The 22,831-nt window shown below is 39.2% G+C and overlaps 1 protein-coding gene across 1 annotated transcript in view; it reads left to right on the top strand.

Annotated features, from left to right (window-relative positions):
- Nucleotides 1-22,831, top strand: part of LOC138153285 (palmitoyltransferase ZDHHC11-like) — a 176,653-nt gene that overhangs the window by 149,773 nt on the left and 4,049 nt on the right. Inside the window, 3 exon segments of the mRNA XM_069077424.1 lie at nt 175-227; nt 13,449-13,554; nt 22,504-22,580. Of these exon segments, the coding sequence (XP_068933525.1) occupies nt 175-227; nt 13,449-13,554; nt 22,504-22,580 (236 nt within the window).

The following is a 22,831-nucleotide window of genomic DNA, read 5'->3' as shown; positions in this document are numbered from 1 at the left end:
GCCCTTTGACTGAATCTAAACTTTGAAGGTTCCCCACCCCTAAAGTACGTCAATGTTTTTTCCACCTCATTTCTCAAAGTTCAATAATGTGAAGTAGGAGAAAAGTCAAAGGTAACAAATCTTTTCTTTCATTTTAAGAGTAAGCAATCAGATAGATTTGCTCTATCAGGACAGAAACAATCAGGACAGAAAAAAAGACCTAAAGCTCAAGATTCATGTGTAAAGAGGTAAGTATTTAAATTAATTGGGCTGATTTTTAATCCCTAAAAGTAGAAATAATTTCCACTACTTATTCAAATTTCACAGAACTGTAATTTTCCCTAAAAATGTTATCAAAATAACCTATGAGGATAGAAATCCATAAGGATAAAATATAAATGTTATTTGTGAAATTATCAATATTTAAGTTAATGCTCTATGAGGCTGGTAAATTTTTCATGTATAAAGACATATGTTTCTAATTTAACTATAGTATTTCATTAATCAGGCTTCTAGTCAAGTGGGAATGAATGTGTCAACAACTAGTTAATCTTCAGTATAGAATGCTGTGAAGTTTTTCCAAGGTATTCTGAGAAAGAATGTATAGTTATCTCAGAAGGTGACCTATTTAGGTCAATGATTTTTTGAAAATTTAGTATACTGTATCTACTAAGCAAAAGACTCTTAAATAAATACCCATAAAATATAATTGCCTCTTTTAATGCAAATATATGTTAAATATTTATTAGTTGTAGGCACATCTTTCTATGGTTGCCAGTACTGATATTTGTTTCAGATAATGAGCTTTTCTCAGGCATTTCCTGCCATTTTAACTTTGTGGTCAAGCCATCATTCTGTCTAACCAAACAAAATCTTATTGGCATTTATTAAGCGTCTACTCTGTGCCAGGCATCGTGCTGGGTGTTGGTGACACAAAAAGAAAAGTGAATTATCTAATTTCTTCAAAGAGCTTACATTGTAGAAGAATAAAATCACAAAATTTGAGAGTTGTAAGAGAACTTCGGCGGTCAGTTAGTCCAACCCTCATCCCTAAGCAACCTTCACTGTAACATACCCAACAAATGCTCATCCAGCCTTTACATGAAATAAGGAATCCACCATGTCTTGAGGCAGCTGGAAGGAGATGTTTTCCTGACAGCAACCCCAAACTTCCCTAGGTACCTTGCACACATTGCTTCTAACTCTGCCTTCTGAACCATGCCTCACTACTATTATGGTTCAAGTTTAAGGCTACTCCTCCCATGAATGCTGTGTGTAGTTGTGGGATGGAGTGAACCAGGTTCTTGGGAGATTTTGCATTAGCTATCTTTACCATGTTATCTGAGAGTAGTAGTACCCGCCCTCTGGGGACCCAACCTGCCAATTTGGACAAAGGTGGGGAAATTCTGGTCTTTTCCCTCATCTTCTTCCTCCTCTTCCTTTTCCTCGTCTTCATCTTTCTCCTCCTTTTCCTCCTCCTATGACAAGGATGATGCACTTCATCATCCCACTTTCCTCTCTTCTGGATTGCTCTCCAACTTATCGATGTCCTTCCCAAACTGTGGCCCCCAGAACTGAATACAATTCTCCAAACGTGTTCTGACCGCAGGACTATCACCTCCTTATTCCTGGAATCTACACAAGGTCCCATTAGTTTTTGGCTTCTCTCCATTATACTACTGATTCACATAAAGTCTTAAGGTCACTTCATTTTTTAAGACAATTTGCTCTCTAAAAATGCCCTTCTTCATCCTATACTTCAGAATTTGATTCTTTGAATTAGAGTGTAAGACTGCACATATGTTTCTGCTGAATGTCATCTTATTACATTGAGCTTAATGCCCTAGTTTGTCAATATCTTTGTAGATCTTGACTCTGTCACACACTGTGTTAATTTCCTCTCTTAGCTTTCTTTCATCTGCAAAGTGAATAATCCCTCCCTCTATACCTTTATCCCAGTCACTGACAAAAATGTTATCCAATTTATCCAGTTGACAAAGCTGTTGATTTATAATTTATCCAAGTCATTGATAAAATTATTACATAGTCCAGGGCCCAATACAGATGCCTAGGACAGTCTACCAGAGACTTCCTGCCAAATTGACATTTGTCTATTGGTCTTTGAGTCCAGCATTCAACCACTTCTGAATTCATCTGTTTAAGTGGAGGATACATCATATAGACAGCTAAAGAGGAAAGAGAAAGAACTAACAACCCAGAGGGAACAGGAAAGGCTTTCTAGGAGAGGTAGTGATTAAGTTGAGCCTTGCAGGAAGCTAGGAATTATAAAATGCACGGGTTGAGGAGAGACTGCATTCCAACGTGGGGGAAGGTCTATGCCATAATACAGATGACAGGAGATGGAATATCAGCTTCCAAGAACTACAAGTAAACCAGTTTGGTCAAAACATAGAAAGTGCATTATAGGGAACCATGTGTTGTAAGCCTGAGAAAGATAGGCTAGAGCCAGTGAAGGACTTTATTTTCTAGCTGAGGAGTGTGCAGAGAGCAGGGAAATGAAATGGTCACTCATCTTACTCACTTGGGTGCTAAATATAAATACACAACATAAGTATGTCTTTATAGGTGTGTGTGTGTGTGTATATATATATATATATATATATATATACATATATATATTCAGAGCTTCAGTGTTTGCAAAGCTCTTTGTATACACATATTCATTAGCATGGTAGTGGGAAAACCAGGATGATGCCAAATCCAGCACTCTTATTTACTGGGGTCAGAAAGATACAATCCCTGCTCTCATTGAGTTCACAGTCTCCTAGAGGGATGGGACAAATCCAGATATCTCACTCACAAAGAGGAAAACAATGATAATCTCACTTAGTAAAAAAAATGTATTTAAGCTGCTCATAGGCAACAGTTCATAGGCTACTTAACAGATTTCATTTTTTCTTTTTTCCTCTTTTTTTTCCTGGGGTTGCTAAGGCCAAAGAATTCTTCTCCAAATGGTCAGCCTACTGGTGTAGTACCTTTCTGTGCTGAGCTAGGTTGTCAGTCAATAAGCATTTATTAAGTGACTACTATGGTCCAGGCATTGTTGCAGACATAAAGAAAAGCAAAAAGTAGACTGGACTCTAAAGGAGCTTATAGTCTAATGGGGGAGACAACATATAACCATGTACAAAAAAGATATAAACAGGATAAATTGAGGGTAGGCTCAGAGGGAAGGTACTAAGATTAAGGAGGACCAGGATAGGTTTCTGGCAGAAGGTAGGACATTAATGAGACTTGAAGGAAGTCAGGGAAGCCAGGAGGCAAAGATGAATTGGTAGAACATTCCAGTCATGAGGGACAGCCAGTAAAAATGCCTGGAATCAGGAAATGGAGTGTCTCATTTGAGGAACAGTAAGGAGGCCATGTCACTGGTGAGGGTGTGAGGTACAAGAAGAATGGAAAGGTAGGGAAGACCAGGTTATGAAGGGCTTGAAATCAACACAGAGAATTTTATATTTGATCCTCGAGGCAACAGGGAGCCATTGATGTTCATGGAATAGGAGTATGACATGGTCAGGAAGATCACTGGAGAGAACTGAGGAAGGGAGACCAACCAGCAAGCTACTGCAATAATGGTCCGATGGCGAGGTGACAGGGGTCTACACCAAAGTGGTGGCAGTGTCAGAGGAGAGAAGGAAACATATGAGAGAGACGTGGTGAGGATAGAAATGACAGGATTTGACCACAGAATGTATATAGTAGGGGGGTGTGAGAGTGAGGAATTGAAGACAACCCCTAGGTTACAAGCCTGTGTGATTGAGAGAGTGGTGATACCCTTGACAATAACATGAAAGTTAGGAAAAGGATATCATTTGGGAAGAAAGATAATGAGTTCAGTTGGGAATGCTGGCCCTCAGATGGCAAACAGCCTATGGCTTGGACTGTACGTGAAGTCCTTCCAGCCTAGCAGAACCTGCCAGTGCCTTCCTTCTGGAGTACCAGCTCTGAGAACCCTAGGACCTTGCAGGGTGCCTTACACATCAAAATGAGATGCAGGAGGTGGAGTTCTACAGATGCCTGTAAGTCACAGGATCTAAAGCTTCAAATAATTGGTTTTCTGTTGGCTTCACTAAAAATGGAATAACATGACAGATGTGAAACCCATTTACTAAATTCAAAGTCGTTAATTTTGACTTATGTAGTAACAATACAGCAAGAAATCCTTCAGCAATCTTATTCTTACAAGATGAAATAATCACTGCATCGTGTTTTTCTAAAATTGGTAAGGAATTATAATATTAATTTGCTACTAATGACAAGAATCCCTGTGAACAGTTCTCCCTTCTGGGAAGGGGGTGGGGATGGAGAACAGAACTCAGGTAAATTATCTTTAACACATATTCATTCGCTGGAAGCACCTACTTTTACAAGCTTTGCTTTCTTTCATGATAGGGAAGCTCCACATAGCTACTGGGGCTTTGTGGGTAGCCATGGCAGCCACACCCTAAAGGGGATCGTGAGTCAGACAAGGGTGGGCTAGGAGTGTAAATAACTGGGAGCAGCTGTGTGCAGCTGGGAACATGATTTCAATGAAGGAGCAGATACAGGTTGCCCTGGAGAATACAGGAGAGAAGTGGAGCAGGGTCACCAAAATCAACACTGTAACCAACTGGCCACATTCTAACACATGCAGCAAGAGCACTCACTGTTGGCTTTGAGGACAAACTATCTCTACCCGCTAGTTGGGGGTTACTAAAAAAGGAAGACATTCTCCTTGCTTCACAATTGAGGACTAGGACAGCATGATACAATAAGCTGGAATAAATGGAGCTTTGTCTGTGTGTCAATATCGTAGAGTATGCTAACTCAATGCTCCTAACACCTTCTGTGATAACCTCAAGACTGACTACTCTATTGAATTTTCCATGGGTTTCAAGCTTTTTCTCATTACTTAAAAGAGTGGAAATTTTGCTGGACAGCTCTTGAATATGGTTTCCTTTCACTTAATCTTGTTTTTAACAGTCCTAAGCTATGTAACTGAGAACAGAATTGTAAGGGATTTGCAGATGCATACCACTCTCTGTGGTGCAATGTTTACCCGCTGTGAAGAATTAATGTCAGAGCCAAACTCACAAAGTAACCAGTCTCCTCCCTATAAGTGATTCACTATTATTTGACATAGTTCTTGAAATGTAAGCTAGAGCAATAAGACAAGAGGAAGAAGTTAGGGGATTAGCAGGCAAAGAAGAGGCTAAATATTCTCTATTTATAGACTGTATGATGATTTTGTTAAAGAAGGGGGTGGGGTAGGGAACAAAACTCAGGTAAATTATCTTTAATACGTATTCATTAGCTGGAAGCACCTACTTTTACAAGCTTTACTTTCTTTAGAGAATCAATAACAACACAATCCAAACAGTGTTTTAGTAAATCCACAATAATCATCAGCTTTTCAGTATATCATTCATAAAATCCAAAAGGGAGAAAAGTTCCATTTAACAAAACAAAATGCAATAGTACCCCAATTACACACTTAAATGCTATCAATTAAATTACTAAAAGGATATACTACTAGAGTATATTAACCTTAGGGAAAATAATCGCAAATTTTATTTAAATAGAAAAAATCACATTAAGAAATAAAATGGGGGCAGCTAGGTGGCACAGTGAGTAAAGTGCCAGCCCTGGAGTCAGGAGGACCTGAGTTTGGTTCTGGCCTCAGATACTAAACACCCACACAGTGTCTTTCAGGGAGTGAATTTTCTAGGTGAGTTCCTCAGTGGTTTGTTGGGGAATGTATTATGTGAAAAAGATAATAAATTATAAAAGAAGAAATTATTTTCATAAATCTAGGTTCAGAGTATGCAAACATGACAGAGAGACTTTGAGAGGAAATCAAGTCCTTTGTCCTCCAGATTGAACCCTCCCATATAACAAAGAAAAATAAGTAAGCACAAACATCCAATACAGTGAGCACATCTGACAGAGTGTTTTGTCCTAGTAACTTTCTGCCTCTCTTCCATGCAGTGGAAGGCGTGCTTCATTATCTCTTCCCCAAGACTTGCATTGGTTTTTCAGTTATGCAAAACTTGGCTTCCTATTAGTGATCTCTCTTCATTCACATTGTTGTACTTATCATACAAATTCGTTTCTGTTTATTTCCCTTTGAATCAGTTCAGAAAATCTTACCATGTTTCTCTTAATTTTTAAGTAACTGTTCAATAATATTCCATTATTTTCATATCATAGTTGTTTCAGTCATTCCCAGATTAATTAACGCCCACTTCATTTCAGCTCTTTGCTTCCACAGAGAGATTTTTTCCTGTCTTTGGCCATATACATACATACACACATTTGTATATGTATGTGTATACAGACACACGTATATATTCACCTGTATGTTTATATACACATATCCTACACTTTTTAAAAAATTTCTGTTAAAAATTTATTTTTCTCTCCTTTTAATCCTTCCCCCACTAGTAGGTGGATAGGGGGGGTGTTTGTAACAAGTATGCATAGTCAAGCAAAACAAATTCTCACATAGGTCACGTCCAAATAATATGTCTCATTCTGTATCCTGAGTCTACCACCTCCCTGTCAGGAGGTGGGTAACATGTTAAATTATAGGTCCCCTGGTATTGTGGTTGGTCATTCTATTGATCAGATTTCTTCAGGCTTACAGTATTGTCTTTATAAATTGTTCTTCTGATTCTGCTTACTTCATACTCCATTAGTTCATACAAGTCTTCCCCAGTTTTTCTGGGAGGTTTCTTATCTCCTTCATTATTTATTACAAAACAATAATATTCCATTATATTCTTATACCATAATGTGTTTGGCCATCCTCCAATTGATGGATTTAGTTTTCTAAATAGTTTCTTTAGTTTCTTTAGTTTCTAGTTCTTTGCCACCACAAAAAGAGAGATAAATATTTTTGTGGATAAGGGATCTTTTCCTCTTTCTTTGATCTCTTTGGGTTATGGGTTTAGTAGTGTTACTGGTGGGTCAAAGGGCATAAACATTTAGTAACTTTGGAGACATCATTCCAAATGCTCTCCAGAATGGCTGTGTTGATTCTAGCTTCTATTATAGGAGCACTGCTCCTGTAATATTGTCATCAGTATATCCTATATACCACCTTGACAGAGGAAATAAAAGAGATGTTGATGAAACATTATAAAACCAGACTACTTCAGTTATCCATTATCTAAAAATTTAGAATCTCTCTCTGTCTTTGTCTCTCTGTCTCTCTGTCTCTCTGTCTCTTTGTCTCTCTTTCTGTCTCTCTGTCTCTCTCTCTTTGTGTCCCTCTCTCTGTCTGTCTCTCTCCCTCCCTTTCCTCCAAGAGAAGAGAAGTAGATAAATTCTTGCTTTACCTTGCCTTAATGATAGTTTCATCTTTGAAATGGTGAAAGATTCATGATGAGAAAAATTTTCCTGCCAGACTTGATTCTAGCCAAATAGGATGAACAAAACCATAGGAAAACTTGGGGGTGAATGACTCCTTATATTTAGAATTTATGATAGAGAGAGGGGAGGAAGTTGCACTTTAGATCTGAGAAGAGTTACCAAAGGGATCCAAGAAAGGTAGAATCACATAGCTTAAGAAAGAAGCTCTCAAGTTTGAAATTTTGTAGATGCAGAGACTATTCCAGTGAGGAAGAAAAGGGGATTTGCCTAAAAAGAATAAGCTAGTTGCACACCTAGCTTATCAACCAATTCAAATTTCAAATAAATATGCTTTGAAAATGGAAGCATGGGCAGATAATGGTGCATGACTACAATTTGGGGATTGTATTCATTTTGTTGTATTCATATTCTTGTATCCCTCATAATAATACCATCAGGAGTGCTAACACCCAGAATGAGCTGAGGTTGACTCTGCTAAGGATAAAAAAAGGCTCTTTAAAAAAAGACATGTTGGGTGGAGAAGGAATAGGACTACTGCTTGTGTGGATGAGACAATGAAAATGGATGGTGGAAAGAAGGTAGAAGCACTCAGCACATATTTTGCATTTATTTCCCCAACTAAAAAAATGATTTTTTGACTGGAAAGGAGAGAACAAAATGATCACTAGGGAGTTGAAAGCCAAGGAAAGTAACAAGATAGTAAGAAAGCATTAGTTTGTACTGGCTATAGCCCAGGTAATGAAAGATGTGATAGCATGGTAATCTTTGATATATCTCCTGCTTCTTGACAAAGGCAATTCACTCGAAGTACAGAATGAGATACACATTTTCAGATATGGACAATGTATTGGTTTGTTTTTACTTACTACTTATTTGTTGAAGTGAGGGAGTATAGAAGAGTATGTAGAAAGAGATGGGTGACATGAAAGTAGTTAGGCATATTCAGAACTGTGTGAATAATGAATCCAAAGAATATTGTTTTCTCATTAACTATGGGATATTGTGTTAAATCATTACTCGATCAATGCTAATATGATGAGAGTTCCTAATACGGTGCTCTGATGACATTTCATTGGACTTGAGCTATTACAACTTTTTCATCATCTCTCTATCAGGGTGAGGGGGTATGTTTCATCATCCTTCCTCTGGCAGAAAATTTTTTAAAAAGGTCATTGCACTGGTCAATATTCCAAACATTATAGATGATTACTATATTACTCAGTTGGTCTACAAATGTCTAATGAGTGCTTGTTATGTGCCCAACACTGTAATAGATGTTAGAGGAGATAGTGATAACCTACATTTATATAGACCTTTAAGGCTCACAAAACGGTTTATACATATCATCTCATTTGATTTTCACAACAAGACCTGAGAGGTAGATACTAAGATTATTATCCTCATTCTACAGATGAAGAAACGAAGAGGTTACATGACCTGCTTTTGGTCATACAGAGAATAAGCAAGTTTTGGAGGATTTTAATCCAGGTTTCTCCTGATTCCAGGTCCAGCACTCTTGTTGGTACTCAAGTCCCTGCTCTAGAGGACTTTATAATCTAATTGAGGAGACAAAACTAGCACATAAAACCATTACAGAATAATGCAAGATAATATATAGAATCATTTATGACCTTGTACAGCAAGTCATAAATAGGATAGATGCTGAGGAGGGGAAAATTCAGAGAGAAGTCTTCTTGTATGAGGTGGAAACTCAACTTAACCTTGGCATCAGAATGTAGATAGGTAGTGAGAAAATATTGCTTTTAGAGAGAGAAATTGAATATGAAGAAGGAAGAAGAGTAAAAAGAGATGCCTGAGGAAAACATCAATTTAATTTAAGAGTATCAATAGGTAAAGAGGAGTAAGTAAAAAATAATAATTACTTACATTTTCTTATCACTTTACAGTTTAAAATGCAGTTTTAGACCAGTCTTGTTACCTGGGTAGGTATGTCCTCATTTCATAGATGAAGACACTGAGCCTCAGAAAGTTTAAATAATTCCAAGGTCAATGCTCTGAAGGCTCTACAGTCAAATTATAGTGACCTTAAAAGACAAGCACAGAGTTTTGATTGTTACAGTAGACTTTGGGTGATCATTATGGGTTCTTCAACATAAAAATGACATCATTCAAATGGAATTTTAAGAAAAATGATTCTGGCAGCAATATACAGGATGAATTGAGGCAAGGAGAGACTCAAGAACAATTTGTCAGTTTAGGGGTTTTTTGTTTACTTTTTTTAAGATGAGGGTCTCCCTATCTCACCAAGTCTATCCTCTCATATGACAAATACCACTACTGATAAGTACCTGAAACTTTGCTTTTTTTTTTTTGAGGGCAATTAGGGTTCAGTGACTTGCCCAAGGTCACACAACTAGTTTTTGTGTTAAGTGTCTGAGGCCAGATTTGAACTCAGGTCCTCCTGACTCCAGGTTCACTGCTCTATTCACTGCACCACCTCACCGCCCCTTATACCTGAAACTTTGACCTGCTCTGTTTCTGGTCTAGTTATTTCACCCCCTCTCAGGAAACATGCTGGCCCCCAACTCCAAAGGGAGTTGGGTACTAATATTAATGGTACTAATATTACTGGTACTAATATTAATGAGGACAATTGATGAGCTTAGCCTACTACATTTCAAAACTGCCAAGCTCAAGCTATCCACTAACTTCAGCCTCCTTGGGATCAGGGATTACAGCTATACACCATCATACCTGGCCTAGTTACTAGTTTTAGTAACAAGGGTATATATAAATATTGTCAGAATCAACCCACTCTTCTATTTTACTTGACCTTTTTGCTGATAGTCCTTACAAGTAGGATTATTCCCATCATTTCAAGAATTTGTTTTGGTGTATTTTTGTAAAACCCCACTCCAAAGCCAATGGATTTGTCGTTCTTGCTATGATGACTGTTCCAAACACAATACCAGTTTCTCCAAGTCTTCTTTAATATTTTACTTTTAATAGAATTCCAAGTACAAGCATCATTAAAAATTTTATCATTCTTAAGATGAGACTAAAAGTCTTATATAGTGTGCATGATAAATAGATAATCTCATGAAAATGAAATACCTCCTAATAACAACATTTCATAGTCAAATAAAATTCTGCCCCACAGACTGAGTCAACTAAGGTAGATGTAGTGGCAACTATATTGGCATACCCAGGATGGCTGCTAGCACAGGTTCATAGATCTGCTTTACTAGGAAAGATAGTTGTTCAAGGGGTCAACAGTTTTTTTAAATTACATTCATTAGTTTGGGGAAAAAATCAGCACCCTGAACTTCAGAGAAAATTCAAACAAAGAAAATAGAGAAAATACAAGCAGAGAAATAAAGACCAACAGACAGGGCTTCTAACTGTCTGAGAAATTAGCATAGATCAACAGACAGATTCAACTGTCTGACCAAGGCAATACATACATAGTTACCAGAGAGAGAAGCACCAACATCTGGGTTTTTCACAGCCGGGGTTGGGGGGGAGGGGGGACGGAGGGGAGAGGGGAAGGAAGGCTCCTTAGTGGCTACGCATAGTCTCATCTGGTCAGATCACAAGAACATTCTTCCAATGAGTGATCCCCAAAGCAAAATGCTAACCTCAGAGTATATATACCCTTTTTAGAGCTAGAGGGCATCACAACCTTCATGACTAAATGCCTAATTAGCAATTAACAAAAGATGTGAAAACCTTCCTACAAGCAAGCCTCCTCTGAACAAGCTTCCCTTAATGGGCTTCATATGAGGGCTATTAATGGGAGGGGAAGATCTTATATCCCATTAACATTACAGTAGAATTGATGGTAAGAGGGTAGCAAAAATCATCCCAGATGTTAGTCTTAGTTCACCAGGGTGAGCTCTAGAACTGTCTAGAAAGAGATTAATATCCTAGACTTAGAACTGAAAGTGACCCCAGAGATCACCTACTCTAATTTATTCATCTTATAGATGAGGAAATGGAAGTCCAGAAAAATTAAGCGACCTGCTCAAGGTCACATAGGTAGTAAGTGAAAATATGGGCATTTGAACCCAGACCATAGGCTCATGGATTTGGAACTGGAAAAGACATTAGAGATCATCTCCAGATCATCTTTTTTTAATTTAAGTGACCCCTTTGACATTCTGGCAAAGCCTATGAACCCCTTCTCAGAATGTTTTTAAATGCATTAAATATGTAGGATTATGAATGAAACTGATAAAATTGAAATACAATTTCAAAGAAAATTTGTTTTTAGTCCACAGACTACAGGTTAAGAACCCTTGCGACCAATGGCATGCTTGTTTTTATGTTTAACATATTTTAATATGTTTAATAATTAGCTCTCCCCCCAAAAATGTATTCATGACACATTTTTAAATTTAATCTGCATTATTAATATTTTCTCCATCATTTTCTTAAGTCTAGGAATCAACAAGACAACAAATCATTCCCTGGTCTGTAGCACTACTCATTTCCAGAGTGTAAATGCTCATGCTAAAAATTTAACAATCTACCCTTGAGAGCCAGGCTGGCTCCAGCTCACCACTGCCTGCAACCCCTTCATTTTACAGTTGAGGAAACTGAGTAAAGCCAAGAGGAATGAAAAGCCTTGCCCAAGGTCACATAGGTTTCCCTATAGCTTTGTAACCTCCTCTTAACTTATGCTAATAAAATTACCTATTACAGCACCAGAGTGCAATGGAGGCACTCATAAAATGTTCTTTGTCTTTCCATACAACTCTGTGCCTTCCCATCTTATGCAATTATTATCCATGTTTTCCCATAAATCTTTCATATAAGATTTACCGAGCATACTAAAAGTCTTCCTTGTGTTCTTTGTAGAGTCATAGAGATTTCAATAGGCCATTTGGGCACCATATGTGTAGTCTAACTTTTTGTGGCTCAAGGGTAAAGAAGCTTAGTCCCTATTTGACCCTAGATGCATGCTTTTGTGACTTGCCCAGGGTCACAAAGCTAGTTTGTGTCAAAGGCAGAACTTTAATAATTGTCTTCTGGATCTGAGGCCAAGTGGATTCTATCTACTTTACTACATGCTCCTTTAGGATTATGAAATATATAGAAATAAGTATGATGGTAAGATCAAACATGAGAAGGATCAAAGAGAGAGAGGGAGAGAGGGAAAGAGACAGATTGAGAGAGAGAGACTGCCACAAAAGACAAGACATTATGGAAACAAATTGAGTTGGACAAATAGTCATTCCTCCTAGAATTCACTGTACCCTGCCTTCTAATCTGGTTTCAGCTCCCAGTCTAAATTTCTGCCATTGTAACCAATCTCCTGCTTCTGTATAAGCTTCTGGGATTTCAGTTACTCCCAAGAAATACTTGTAATGAACCAGTTGGGCTGTTCCATGGATACTTGCTTGAATCTCAATTTAGATATTGTCCTTTTCTCCAAAAGGACTTTGCCCTTCCTCTGCCACATGTTTGCCTAAACACATACCAGCTTATCCCTAGGGAGGATAAAACATTAGTCATTAGAAAATACATACACACACATATATATACACATACACAAACATACATGTACATACATATATATAGATGTGTATATATACATATAGAGAAGGAGAGATGTATATAGAGATATCTGTGGTGCCAAAATATTGCTCCCTGTGACACATAAGTTCTAGGTCAAATCTTGGAGCCTGTAAATTTCAGTTGTGTCCAACTCTTGACGACCCCATGAGGGCTTTCTTCAGATACTAGAGTGGTTTGCCATTTCCTTCTCCAGCTCATTTTACAGATGGGGGAATCGAGGCAAACAGGGTTAAGGGACTTGCCCAGGGTCACACAGCTAGCAAGCATCTGAGGCCAGATGTGAGCTCAAGAGGACGGATCTTCCTGACTCCATCCCCAGCACTCTCTCCACGGCACCTTCCAGTTGCCCTCTTTGAGCAGTTAGTCTTAGAGCTGGCTACTCCTGGGTAGAACTAATAATATTAAAAGGAAAACTCCTATTTCTAAGGGAAAAAGGCATTGTCTTTGAAATTAACTGAAAAAAAAAAGTGATCATTACCAACCACCAAGGCAACAAAAAGGAATTAAATGATGGTGTTTTCTTTGGTTGACACATTTTCCCCCCTCCATTTTAGTTCACCAAGGCGAAAGAATTCTTTTCTTACTGCATCACCTTTAGGACATCCAAGAGCGTGTTTAGGAGTCAACGAAAGCTTGTCTCACATCTGCTTCTCTCTAATGGTAAGTATGGCACCTCACTGATTATGAGGAGAATTTCTAGTACTTGCTGGGTAAAAGTCAAAGTTTAAGTCAATTTAGGTCTCATTCCCAAGCTTAGGAGAGAAATGAAACCCTATACATCTCCCATGATAAATTTGAGGTGCTTAACCAAATGGAAACAATCTGAAAAACATTTAAGTGGTTCCCGTGAACAGAGAAAGCATGGTGCTAGATGACCCTGGGCTTACAAAGATGAAACACAGCACTGTTTCTATCCTCGAGGCAGTGGTTAATCTTTATATAACTTTATATAAACTTCGAGAGATAGTGTGGCATGGAGAATAGAGCACTGGTCTTGGAATCAGAAAGGCCCAGGTTCAAGGTCTGATTCACACATACTGGCTTTGTGGATGAGTCACTTGACTTCTCAGGCATTGCAAGGTCTTCACTGGGGACTCCCTACACAAAGAAAATCATCAGTCAGGTTTTATGTATGTATATGTGTATATACATACTCAAATACACACATACATGTATATACACACATAGGTGTTTTCAAATTTGACCATGTACGAAACATTCTACATACATTATCTCCTTTGATCCTCTCCACAACTCACTGAAATGAGGTATCGGCTTCTTTTTGAGGATGAAAGAAGATGAATAGAGAAATGGAAAAAGTGACTTGCCCAAGGTTACTGAGCTAGTAAATAGCACAGTCAAGATTCAAACCCAGATCTTGTGACTCCCAGTCCCAAGTTCTTACTATGAAGCTATAGCTGTCTCAAGGATGAAGAAGAGGGTGAAAAGAGAAGCCACAGAGATAGCCTTGGGACAGGAAGGTGGGACACCAATTTGGAACAGCAACTTAGAACATGTAGATGGGACAAGAGATGCATCACGTAGAAGGGGTAAGAGTAAAATCCATTTATAGAACTAGAAGGACTAGTGCTGAGGTGGAACAGATGGGCAAATATTTCATCCATTTATTCATTCGACAAACATTTTTTGAGCACTTAGTCTATGTAACAAACTGCATGAAAGCAGATGCAAAGATCACAGAAAAAGTTTGCTCCCTATCCTCTGAGACTTTATAAGTTAGTAAGGGAGATAAGAAACATACGTTTGTTCAATGACTCAAAAGTACCATGATTTCACTTCTCTTGGGCTTCCTCTAGTCGAAGCAGATAGCAGTGCCTTCACATTTTGGCAAATGGCTTCCTGAATTGTGGTAATAAAATCTATTTCTCAGTGCCTAATGTTTAGGTGCATAGGGTATATGGGGGTGTTCAAAGAGGACTAGCTCCTCTGGCATAATGGCTTACCAAGCCCTTTGCAGGGCCACTCATCCACCTTTCGGGTCCACTTGTCACCCAATTCTCACCTGTGGTTTCAAGAAGCAGTCACACCCTGGTAAAACCATCTTGGCAGATGAGATAAACCATTAAGTTGAGACTGACAGTCCTCAAACCCTTCGGTGAGTCTGGGGAATGTCTACCCCAACCATGTGAAGACTTGCCCCAGCAGAATGGGCAGATGAAAATAATTTGTTCCAAGGTGGTGAAGCAGGCTCTGTGGAGTGCTTCGAGCTTGGTCAGATATCCAAGACACCAAGTCATCCGCTCATCTTGAGCCATTGCCAGTCTTTCTTATGTTTGTCCTTCCATTGGGCTTTGATGACTCAGGAAGAGAGAGTGAAGCTGATGATTCTGTGCAACTCGGCCTCACTTAGATCCAATTCATGCATAAGTCAAGGCATCAACCTCCTGATGCCATTGGTCCTCTTCAGAAATGAAGGATGAACAACAACCTTTTGGTGAATACGCCCCTATGCATTTAGCTAGTCATGTCCTTAAAGAGAAAATGTTCACTTCATCATCAGTAGTCCATCCTTTCTTTCCAGCTTGTGTGTCCAGCTTGGAAGGAGCTCACACTCCATTGGCATAATCTTCAAGAACCCAGGCTCACCTCCTCACAATTGCGGGCAATGCAACCAAAAACAACAATACAAAATAGAATCCAATCCCATAAGGACAGGAGGGATAAAGCATAGCATGAATTCAGAGGAGAGACCATTTTTGATTAAGAATCAGGTGATATTTGGAATGGGCAGTGTCACACAACCAACCTTCTCAGCTCAGCACTGCCTTTCATGGTAATTCCAAAGAAAACCTCAGTCAGACATTTTTGAATAAGCTCTAGACAGCAGAATTTGGAACTGTTTCATCTCACAGAATGGTTCTCTCTTTGACCTAAGAAGGTTATGCCCTGGCTTTCTCCTTTAACCCACTGACAGATGAGACAAAACAGATCTTGGGCCAATTGACCCTATTCTACTGAATACAAATGCACAAGACAAGCCCCCTGAGCTACAAAAGGAAATCTCAGAGAGTTACAAATGCTCAGCATTTATATGGCACCTACTATATGTTAGACACTGTGCTAAGTGCTTTATAAATATTATCTCCTTTGAGCCTCCCAACAGCCCTGTGGGGTAGGTGCTGTGATTATCCACATGTTACAGGTGAGGAAACCAAGATTAAAAAACGTGCTCAGGATCACACAGTTTGTAAGTGCCTAAGGCCATATTTGAGCTCAGGCATAGTGCTCTGTGTACCATGGCACCTAGCAGCTTATAAGCTGTTGGGAAGGAGCTCCCTGGTATCTAGGAATCACTTTCAGTCTTCTGAAAAATGGATCTGCTGACTGTGACCTTATACTTTCATTCAGATCTCTATGAAACTAAGTGGACCAGAATAAAAAGCATTAGACCCTGCTTTGATATCACTTTAAATAAAATTCTTCCTAATGAACAATGCTAAAGAATGACAAGGAGCAGTTGACCTAGTGACTCTTAATGTGTGCACATGCATAAGGCATCCTATACAGACTTATGTCTGGGAGTATTGCCTTTTGTGTTCACATGAAAGGAAACAACTGACTCCTACAAGTAGACTTCCCTTTGCCCTCTACCTTTTACTGAAATTACAACTTGTCTCATTTGTCATAGACTGCTTTTCTTTTTCCATTGTGGCTGTGGGTCCTTTCACGTCCTCCTACCCCAAAACACAGAGTCTCAGAGGTAGAAAGGATCTCAGAAGCCTTCTAGTTCAACTCGCATCTGAACAAAACCCCTTTACATCATACTTGATAAATTATCATCCAATCTTTACTTCAAAGACTCCAGTGAAGGAGGGGGAACCTATCACCTACTACAGCAACCAGTTCCCTATTTGGATAGCTCTAATATTTAGAAAACTTTTCCTTAAAAGATGCCTAAATTTCTTTCTTACAACTTGTACATATTGCTCCTAACTGGGCCCTCTGGAACTAAGCAAAACAGGTATAATCCCTGTTCCACATAAAAGACCTTCAAATACTCAAAGACAATTTCACTGGGTTGCTGGGGACTGTAGATTTAGAACTGTCCACTAAGAACTCATGAAACAATTTGGTAAAGCCTAGTTGTGTTTTGATTTGCTATCAGCTTAAGGAATGTGATTGGTGAACTCACAGAACTTTTGAAGTAAAAGAAGGGAGTCTGGACATAGTTGCAGGAAGGGGGGAAAAAGCTTAACATAGAGGTAAAGATTAAAGATACATATAAGAAGGGACATAATTGATGTGGTAAGATACTTCAGGGGGTGGGATCAAGTTGGAAGGGTAGGGTTAAAGATGAAGAGCATCTTTGAGACAAAGGGAAGGAGAATTTCATGGATGTTAAACTGAAGGAAGAAATTTGACATTGTTAAAGAAGAGGAACCTCAAATCCTAAAAGCTGTATCTCCTCAATACAGTGATGTTATCTCCTGAAGAAAGGGGTAGGGTTGAGGTTAAGCATTTGAAGAGTAAGATTGGGAATGCCTACTAAAGAGAATTTGTTGAGTTGCTATGATAATAAATAATAATAATAGACTACTGAGAGGCAGTGAGGGCCCAGGGAAGGGCAAATAACAAATAGATGATGAATTCTTCACAGTTTTCTCTAGCACCACAGGAGTGAGAGCTGAGAAAATGCATTAAAGTGGGAAGATTTCCCAAGGTTGGTAGTGTGGAGTCAGCTAAAAGCTGGGGGATGTTAGGGTACTATCAAGTGCATCACCAAGATGATCATAGGGTATAGATTAGGTATAGAGGCAAGTTAAAACAAAATGGGTAGACTAGGAAAATGGAAAAGAATAATGGGACTAGAGATTCCAATATGAATGAAGAATAGGGGTTAGTAGGAGAAAGGTGGTAGAAAGACAAAAAATTGTAGTCAAAGAGGAGAGTTTCAGAATAAAAGACCTATGAGAGGGAGCAGTTGCAATCGAGGTGAGTTCTATAGCATGTTTGGGGATAGCTGAAATGAAGTAAAGGCATGGAGTTCATTAGAGTTGGAAGAGTCAAAGAAACTAGGGGATCAGAATATTGGAAGGGTGATCAAAATAAGATTATGGCAGTGTGTGAGGTGTGCTGATATGAATGAGGAAGGTGGAAATGTCTTAGTGGTCAATAGGTACCTGAGAGAAAGGTGAGGATGGGGGTGGTAAATCATATGGTAAAATGGACTTTCCTCAAGATGGCAAAATGAGTAGAAGCTAAACAGTCTAGCTCTCTAATAACCACTTCAGCAAGAGGGGGGGAAAGTATGGGTCTGAGAAATAAACAAGAAATCCAAGGAGAATCTGTAACTGGGGGATTTTGATAACCCATGTTCACATAAAGAGACAACTAGATGCTTGTAGACACTGAGAAGACCAAAAAACCTGGACAGGAAATAGAAGCCTTCTGTCTCAGGAGCTAGGAGGAATCCAGGGAAGCCCAGAATATGAGGCTGTGTAGAAGGGGCTGAGAGATGAGAATCTGGACCAGGGCCTAGCCAAGTATGACTGGAGTGGGTGGCTCTGTCACTCTGACCTCCCAAAAGGCTCAAAAGCTGGATCTAGCTTGGGAGAGTCCTAGATCCTATGCTACATTCTCAGCTAACTCAGTCTTCTCCATAAGCAGGCTGCCTCCTCCTTAAATCCCACCCCACTCCAGGTTACTGTTTATATACTCCTTGTGAGTTATTAAAAAAAAATAGCAGTGCTTCTTACCCAGATCCTGGATGATAGAGATCAGTACCAAAGAAGACACATGACATGAAGTTCAAAGGAGGAAAGTCTGGTGAATGACAGCAATAAATCAATGGTCTGGCATCTGAAAATTTCTCCTTATTCCTTTAATCAAGGAAAGTGTGTGAAAGAAAGATCTCCACAGGACGCAGTTGTTAAAAAATGTGGTCCCCTCTGGGAAAAGCCAGGTTTTAGTCATTTTAGGAGGTAGAAGGATCAGTTGAGAAAAATTCAAATATATAGCTTGTGCAAAATGGTCCAAAACTGCCTCCAAAACACAGCAGAAAATTACAGAGAGGGGGCATAGAGGGATAGAATGAGTCTAGAGAATACAGTTTCTTCTGGTGCTACCAACAAAATGAATTGCTTACTCCAAATGATCTAGACTTTCAGATGACTCTCACCTGATATTAAGTCTTCCCTGTTGGGGCAGCTGGGTGGCACAGTGAATAGAGCACGGGCCCTGGAGTCAAGAGGACCTGAGTTCAAATATGGCCTCAGATACTTGACACTAACTGTGTAATCTTGGGCAAGTCACTTAACCCCAATTGCCTTGCCTTTCCCCCTCCAAAAAAAAAAATCTTCCCAGTAAGTTTCTCTGAGAGTATTGACCACAGATTGTGACTCATGGGTGAGGAAAGAGCAGAGTTAAGAAGTTCTAATGATACCAAGTTTGCTCTAATTTTTATCATTAGTAAAGAGAGAGAAGTACATTGACACATGAATTGGATCAATTTCATGTGAACATTTTTTCAAAATTTCTCAAAAGTTGTTTTTCAGAAACTTTAGAGTTAGCAATTTTATGTTTGTTTTTTTTGTTTATTTTGTTATTTTTATGTTTTACTTTAGCTCTTTTCTGAACTTAAACATATACAATCAGAGTCCAACATGTTCGTTTCACTCAATCCCAGACCATGAGTCAAAAGAATGTCTTTTTGGACTGTTTTGAAAGGCACAGATTCCAGGAAGATGGGGAGGAGAGGAAGGGGAGGGGGTGAGAATTTGTCTGTGCCCTGCCTAGGTAGACCACACCTAGAGAATTGTTTTCATGTCTAGTCACTGCAATTTAAGAAGGGCACTGATAAGCCAGACACAATCTGGATCAGGACAGACAGGATAGTGAAGGGCGTTGAAATCCATGCTATTTAAGGACTGGTTAAAGGAACTAGTGATGTTTTTGCCTGGAGAAAAGGGGTCTCTAAAGGAGAACAGCAGACATGATAATTAAATTCAAGAGTAACGTTCATTCATTCAACTTATCTACATGGGGTGTGGGGGGCACATATTTGTAAAATATGAACTGAGTTAGTAGTAATTCTGCACTTGGAAGCAGAGCTTTGCAATGACTCATGATCATGCCCCTAAATTAGAAAACAACTCCTTTAACAATGGGACTGAGAATGGAGCTCCCAGCTGTGTAGAAAGAAAGGTAACTTTCCTCTATGGCTCCCATTGTGCCATCATGCTACAAACAAAGGGCCAACCAGCTACAGATGTTTATGAGAAATAATCTTAAATCTAATAAATGAGGGGCGACCAGGTAGCACAGCGAGTAAGAGCACTGGCTCCAGTGTTGAGAAGACCTGGAGATCGAATCCCGGGCTCAGACACTTAGCACCCACCCAGAAACACCTGGCCATGTAACCTTGAGCAAGTTACTTAACCCCAATTGCTTAGGGATGGCCAGGTGGCTCAGCGAGTAAGAGCACCGGCTCCAGTGTCAGGATGACCTGGATCAAATCTGGGCTCAGATACTCAGCACCACACCCAGAGATAACTGGCCTTGTAAGCTTGAGCAAGTTACTTAACCCCGATTGCTTTAAAAAAAAATCTAATAAATGTATTCTTTAACATTTTTTAAAAATGCAATTAATTGGAAGTCAGGTAGGGGTAAGTAAGGTAAAGACCTCCCATTCCTAGGGCCTGGGGATTTTTTTCTCTCTACTTCCATGACTTGAGCTAGCACTATTGATAAAAACATAGTCACATAACTTTCAATCCAGTCTTTTAAAAATCATCTCTCATGGTCTTGAAAAAGGGAACCACTGCTGCCAGGGGACACCTGCCACCTTTCTCTTCCCCTCTCCTCATTTTCCCTCTAGAATTCCTCAAATTCCCTCCACATCCAGTATGTGAAAACCCTTGGTCCTCCAGTCTGAAGTTTGATCTCCTAGTTAGTTTCTTTTATTCCCAAACTGAGGAAGAATGACAAATCCCAGGGTCTCTGTGACCAGACAATACCTTTCTAGAGGCTGTAACACAAGTATTTGAAGAGTTGTCATGTGGTTCTGTTTGACCTCCAAAGGACTGAAGCAGGAGCAATGAATGGGTAGAAGTTACAAGGAGACAAATATTAGAGTTAATATTAGAAAGAACTTCATAATCATTTGAGCCATACAAAGTGGAATGTGCTGAGCCAGGAAGTAGGGAATTCCAAAGAGAGGTTGGAAGACCACTTGTTGGGGGTATTATGGTTGAGAATTCCTCTCAGGGAGACATTGAACTAGCTGGTCAGTGAAGTTTCTTTCCACTGTAGAATTCCAGGATTCTGTTACTCCTAGTCACAGTGCTTGTTGAGAAAGTCAAAAGTCATTTTAGAGGGAAAAAAATCTTATCCTTAACCATGCAGCTTGAAATTAAATCTGTTTTCTCAGATTTCTTAACAATGGGAAAACTCAGAAAATGACAGAGTATTATAGATAGTTTTGTGAGAGATCAGCCTTCACTGAATTATATAGCTTTCTTCAGAGAACCACTACAGAAATCATCTCTAATGCAGTGTTTGGGGAGAGTGAAAAGTGACCACAACTGTGAGGCAGTCCTAGCGTCTCTGTCTTTGAGGTCTGGGTCTACCTACAGTGGCATCCTTCTGTTTACAGCCAACACTTGTGGACCCCAGGCTACCTATATTTAGCATACATTATGAACATGTCAGATATCTAACATGCTCTGCTCTGGAATCACAGTCCCTCAGTTCTACTTATTAATACCAACCTTGCTGATTCTCTCACTTCCTGGACAAGATCCACCTATCTCTTCAATACCTGTCTGCTCCTTCCTGCCTTACCTGACTTTCCTGGCCTTAAATCATTGCCTTTCTAGATATGTGGCATCAGCCAGATTCTTACAGTTTTTCTGGGGCTAAACCAGGTTGAGGGTAATCAATGGGCCTCAAACCCATTGGTGAGTTAGAAGGGTATGTACCCCAAGCATGTGAAGACTTTCCCTATCAGAATGGGCAGATGGAAAGAATTTGATGCAATGGCTGTAAAGGCAGCTGAAGCAGGCACTGTGTAGTGCTTAGAGCCTCGTCAGACACTGAAAACACCAAAGTCATCCACTGCATCCCAGACTTCTTGTCTTTGACTTCTGTCTTGACACTGTACTTCAATGACTCCGGAAGATAACGTGAGACTGATGACTTTTTTTGTGCAACTCTGCCTCACAAATCCAATTCATGCACAAGTCAAGATATCACCTGCGATGTAACTGGTCCTCTTCAAAAATGAAGGACAAACAAGAGCTTTTCTGTACTCTTAGCCCTAGTCCTTCCTAACCACCTCCATTCCATTCATTATAATCAGTGGATGCCTTGATGTGATCCTAACAGTTCTGCTTAGCTGGGTGTTTCTGGAACTTGAATGTTAGATATCACAATACTATGGGTTGAGCCAAAATAGACAAAAAATGGAGAGAACAGAAGAAATCTAAGATCTTCCTGAAGGTTAACTTAAAATAATAAGGTTTTGCATTTTGTTTCTAAAGTTTGTGACTGCATTTTAAAATTTGAAGAATTGCAGACTATGCCACCATATAGCTTTGCAACTTGACATGTCCTCTAAAAATCAACTTAAACCTTCTTTTAAAAAAACAGGCAGCAGTAAGTACTGATAAATGCAATAATCAGCCCTTGGAGAAAAAATCAGAAAAGAGTGAAGATGCACCAGAAAAATAGGTATGACATTTAGTAACACTAATTTTACTTTCTAAGTTTAGTTCACATTAACATTTTTCTAGTGTTGATCCTCCAGAGAGGAAATAAATTGTTAGAAATCAACAGTTGACTATGTGGAAGGCAGTTTCCTCTTCTGGGGTGTTAAGATACCAGTCATAACTCACAGCTAAGATCTCGCCTGCCAGTGGCCACCCTGATGTTCTATCTATCTATCTATCTATCTATCTATCTATCTATCTATCTATCT

Source organism: Petaurus breviceps, unplaced genomic scaffold (genome assembly GCF_028583685.1).
Source record: "Petaurus breviceps papuanus isolate PSGF00001 unplaced genomic scaffold, PetGlider_PUasm1.0 151, whole genome shotgun sequence".
Lineage (NCBI taxonomy): Eukaryota > Metazoa > Chordata > Mammalia > Diprotodontia > Petauridae > Petaurus > Petaurus breviceps.
The sequence above is the reverse complement of the archived record's forward strand: the minus strand, read 5'-3'. Positions and strand labels throughout refer to the sequence as shown.